Consider the following 5,000-nt stretch of genomic DNA (forward strand, 5'->3'; position numbering starts at 1 on the left):
TAATAATAATAATAATAATAATAATAAAAATTAAAAAAAAAAAAAATAATAATAATAATAATAATAATAATAATAATAATAATAATAATAATAATAATAATAATAATAATAATAATATAATAATAATAATAATAATAATAATAATAATAATAATAATATATCTGATCTATATCGTCAAAATGAACCTTGAGGTTTTAAATCGACAATCAAATAGTGAGCATTTTGATAAGGATTTCCCTGGAGAATGCATGACGTTGACGTCACTCGGTTCTTTTTGTTGTTGTTTTTTGTTTGTTTTTTTTTGTTGTTTTTTTTTTGGCAGAAACAGGTAGGGACGTCCTGAAGCCTGTGATCGTGAAAATACTAACGAAAGAGTGAAAATGGAGAGGCTTCGTGTGGGACCAAAACAGACAATGGACGTTTCGGGTACAAACCTTTCGTCAGCACAACAATACACACATCAACGTGGAAAACAAATAAAATAAAATCCAAACCAACTTGTATCGTCTGTGAGTACCCGAAACGTCCATTTGTCTGTTTTGTTCCCTAAACGAAGCCTCTCCATTTTCACTATTTCGTTCATGTTTTTTAGGCAGTCACTCAGATGATAAGTTCTCACTAAAGTATATCAATCAGGTTATAAATGTTAAAGACTACACACACAGTTTTGTTCAATCTTGCTGGCGGATGTTTTGAGTTTGTTGTTTTTTTTTTACCGAAACGCATAGCATACATACATTTTGTAGAAATCGAAGTGACTGACTTTATTACTCGCCTTTTTTTTTCTTTCAATTAAAAAAAAATTGTAGTTAGTTTTTGGTTTTTGTTTTTTGGTGTGTTTTTTTTAACCCTCTCCTTACCAACTATAGGAAAATAGTCACATTCGTTCCGATACAACCAACATTTTTCTTATTCAAATTTCTTTTGTACATCATAAATTTTAAATAAAATGAACAGTGTGTTGTAGAGCATGTTTTGCCAAAGAAGTTATGCATCGGAAGAACTTACTGCTATTGTGTTTGAGTGATAAAAAATCTATTTTGTGTTAGTTGGGTGTGAAGTTTTGGGAAAAGTCCTGAAAATGGCTGGTAAGAAGAGAGTTAAATCAAAGCGGTTCAACTTTTTTTTTTTCTATGTTTCAAAATTTGCTCTTGCAAATTGAAAATTAACCAAACTTATCATATCAACCTAGAATATTGTATTTATCAAAGGTTTTAGATTCATATTGCACTCGCTGCAACGAATGGAATTTTCCTTTCTCTTGTCGAAGACCTTGACCTCTGTGACGTTACCTCTGGTGACCTCAACTGTTTTGTAAGCAGCACAGAAGGAAAATCCACAATACCACGACTTTGGTTTGACGTTCAGCTTGTTATAAATGATATGGTTGCATCTGTTTGAATAAAACAATACAGATTTGATCGTAAAAAAAATTAATTAAATGTAAAGTGGTTGATGAGCAAATGCCATAACATAATATAACATAAAACCTACCATAACATCGTATATATAAACAATATATATATATATATATATATATATATATATATATATATATATATATTATTGTAAGTGTTGTTTGCGACTAAAGACATTTGAAAACCCTGTGTAGAAAGAAAAAAAAAGAAAGCTCTGTTATAAAAAAAAGGAATCCTGGTGTGATGTAACTATGATCATCATTTACAAGATGAAAATTGTGACCCTCCGCCTCGAACCGGTATTTAGTCGGGATTTGGAAAACGAAGAAAACCGGTTTTAAAGTGGAAATGGTCAAAATGATCAAATTTCAGTTTTTGGTTGTTTCAGAAACTACAATCATTTTTCTACATGAAAACATAATAATTCAACATAAACATTGACGATAAGTTATATAAATTTGAAGTTTAAAAATGCAACTATCAGTGACACATTCAAAACGAGAGTTGACTTTCTCTCAGAGAGCCACCCTTTCCAAAGCTTAGTAATACCGAGTCTTTTTCTCCACCAATAAGATGTAAGATATCACAGCAAAGGGCGTGTCTTTATCTATCTCAGAGAAAGTATGACTGTTTCCACAATTTAATGCTTCAACCAATAATGAACTTTAAAAAATGTAAACAAGTCTAGGTTTTTCCCTGACAACCTTACAATGAATGATCATGCGCTGTGGCTGTAGGCCATAATGCTCGGGCGATGCTTCATGACGTCAGCATGCGTGTGTTACATACGTGTGTGTTTGTGCATTTTGATACACACCACGTGCTTTTTTTATCTTTGTCTCGCTGCATTGGGTAATGATTGAGGTGGGGGGTCCTCCTTTGTTAGCAATGACTATCCCGCACAAATCTTTGGGCCTCTTTTTCGCTCACGAAGTGCCCGAATTCGCGTCAAAATATGGGACGAAGCCGTATCGTATATGCTATTTTTAAAAATTAATTACGACGCTGTTTATCGATGAATATGACTGAAAGTTGGCAGACAGTTAGAAAAAAGGTCATTTTAGATTATGTCCAGCGACAAAACTCGTGCGTTTAGCAGAAGACCGTTAAAAATAGATTTTTACTCTTTGGAGTAAAATATTTCTAAAACTACCGGGCGTGGAGGTTTTGTCGCTGACAAGGTAATACATGAACAAAACACCATCCTAATTTGCTCTTCAAGTTTCAATCTTTTAATCCACTTATTACGCAAGATACAACCAAACATCGAGAAAAAAATGCCGAAAAGGCGTCCCATATTTTCGCGTTTTTTTCCTCTTTGCCGGTCATCCAAATAAATGACACCTTTAAAACTGTATAACTTGTTTATTTATGAATGGATTTTCAAAATTCAAAAACATTTTTACTCAGTAGAGATAGGGCTTGGATTTTAGACAAAAATTTTCCTCTAAAAGAGAAAAAAGCATTTTTCATAGTCATTGCTACCTTTGTCCCTCTTTAATTATTCATGAAATTATAGGATATGCTAAGACTTAATAGGACAACAGTTGCCTAATCTTACACTTACAGAGATTGTTGTAGGATAAACATTTAATTTTAAGTACAAAAGCAGAATAATAGATAGAGCCTTCAACAATTAATGAACTGTAACTAAAAATTGAAATGGATAGATAAACAGACAGACAGACAGATAGATAGATAGATAGATAGATAGATAGATAGATAGATAGATAGATAGATAGATAGATAGATAGATAGATAGATAGATAGATAGATAGATAGATAGATAGATAGATAGATAGATAGATAGATAGATAGATAGATAGATAGATGGATAGATAGATAGATAGATAGATAGATAGATAGATAGATAGATAGATAGATAGATAGATAGATAGATAGACAGATAGATAGATAGATAGATAGATAGATAGATAGATAGATAGATAGATAGATAGATAGATAGATAGATAGATGAAGGGGAGAGAGAGACAAACAGAGAGAGGGAGAGAGAGAGGGAGAGAGAGAGAGAGAGAGAGAGAGAGAGAGAGATGGATGTCGTTTTGTCGTGCTTTCTTTGTATACTGAAAGAAAAAAGGGGGGGGGGGGGGGGGGGGGGGTTCTTTTTAGACAATGAACAATGTGGTGGAACTTGAGAGATTCAATAACATGTTTTCATGTAAGTCACTACACAATAAGCCCCACCCCTCCTCCTCAAGCTGTCATCTGACTTAAAATGGAAACAATGCAATAATTGATTTGACCAGCCCATTTCTTTAATTGCAATCTCATTGGTCAATATGTTTCCAGTTGATTGACTATGACTTACTTTGAAACAAAATGCTTTCTTTAAACTATCCCTACAATTCTTTGCTCCGCCTCCATCCCTTTCTTCATGTCTACCCCATTCTCTCCGTCTCCCTTTTGTTTCTTTCACACATACATACACACACACACATATTCTTATACAGGTTTCAATCTTTATTATATTTCCCAAGCAGTCTCTCTCCCCTCCCCCTCTCGCTCCTCTTTTTCTCTATATCTCTCTCTCTCTCTTTCTCTCTCTCTCTCTCTCTCTCTCTCTCTCTCTCTCTCTCTCTTTCTTTCTTTCTTTCTCTCTCTCTTTCTCTCTCTCTCTCTCTCACACACGTGTGTCTGTTTTGTGTGTGTGTGTGTTTGTGTGTGTGTGTGTGTGTGTATTTTACTCTCTTATTCTCTCTCTTCCTCTCTAATCCTCTTTCTTGATAATTCTTTCCCTGCCCACCCGGCTTCACGTAGTTTCAAAATTTAACTTTCAAATTTCTACCTTCTTTAACTTTTGGCATTTTGAAATCGTATTTTCTCTAACATTTAACATTTAACATTATTAATTCTTATTTCATTGATTCTTTATTTAAATATCAAAAATTCTTGAAAAAGTGAGCAATTGTCGGCGTTTTTTTCCCCAGTGTTTTATTTGTTTTAAGAACATCTTACATAATAATGAATAACTACAAAAGTAATATTTGGATTGTTTCAAAAATTTGTATGTACATTATTAAATGTATAAGCTAAGCTAATGCCAAATTTCACTATTCTCGTCAAATTTTCGATGTCCGTATCTAAGGAGTTATCTTTGCCCATTGATTTAACTGTGCGTGAAAACGGTGCCTCACTTCAAAGTCGATTTTCTTAAAACTTGGTTTTCACACTCTCCCTACTTCAAACGGTCATATCTCGACAATAAATAACCAGAATTGTATAAATTTGGTATCAAATTTTAAAGCATAAAATAAGCTGTGATTGGGTACCAAAAACCCAAAATTGAAAAATCCGACTTAATACCGTTTCGAGGCGGAGTGTCAAACAATAGAGCAGAGAAGTCGTGTCGTCACACCCGGTTACAAATTACTTGGAAGTGTACAATATGTAACCAGTCCCTCGGAGGACTAGTAATGAATAGGTTATTAATATGTTGAATCATAAGGTGGCGTGACTATTTCAGTAGAAGAATGTATAGAGGCAGGTTCTTAACATTACCGGACTTAACTCACTCAATCCTAGAGATTTTTGCTACTTCTCATAATTGAAAGAAATGTATAG

The 5,000-nt window shown here is 33.5% G+C and overlaps 1 protein-coding gene across 5 annotated transcripts in view; it reads right to left on the reverse strand.

Annotated features, from left to right (window-relative positions):
- Positions 1-1,183: 1,183 nt before the first annotated feature.
- Positions 1,184-5,000, reverse strand: part of LOC144956066 (uncharacterized) — a 24,129-nt gene continuing 20,312 nt past the window's right edge. For all 5 annotated transcript variants that reach the window (XM_078886389.1, XM_078886393.1, XM_078886390.1 and 2 more), the window contains exon 7: positions 1,184-1,393. In XM_078886389.1, coding sequence (XP_078742515.1) covers positions 1,189-1,393 — 205 coding nt within the window. In that variant the 3' untranslated portion in view covers positions 1,184-1,188. The remainder of the gene's footprint in view (positions 1,394-5,000) is intronic.

Source organism: Berghia stephanieae, chromosome 10 (genome assembly GCF_034508935.2).
Source record: "Berghia stephanieae isolate SIO BIC M18660-M18661 chromosome 10, UCSD_Bste_1.3, whole genome shotgun sequence".
Taxonomy (NCBI): domain Eukaryota; kingdom Metazoa; phylum Mollusca; class Gastropoda; order Nudibranchia; family Aeolidiidae; genus Berghia; species Berghia stephanieae.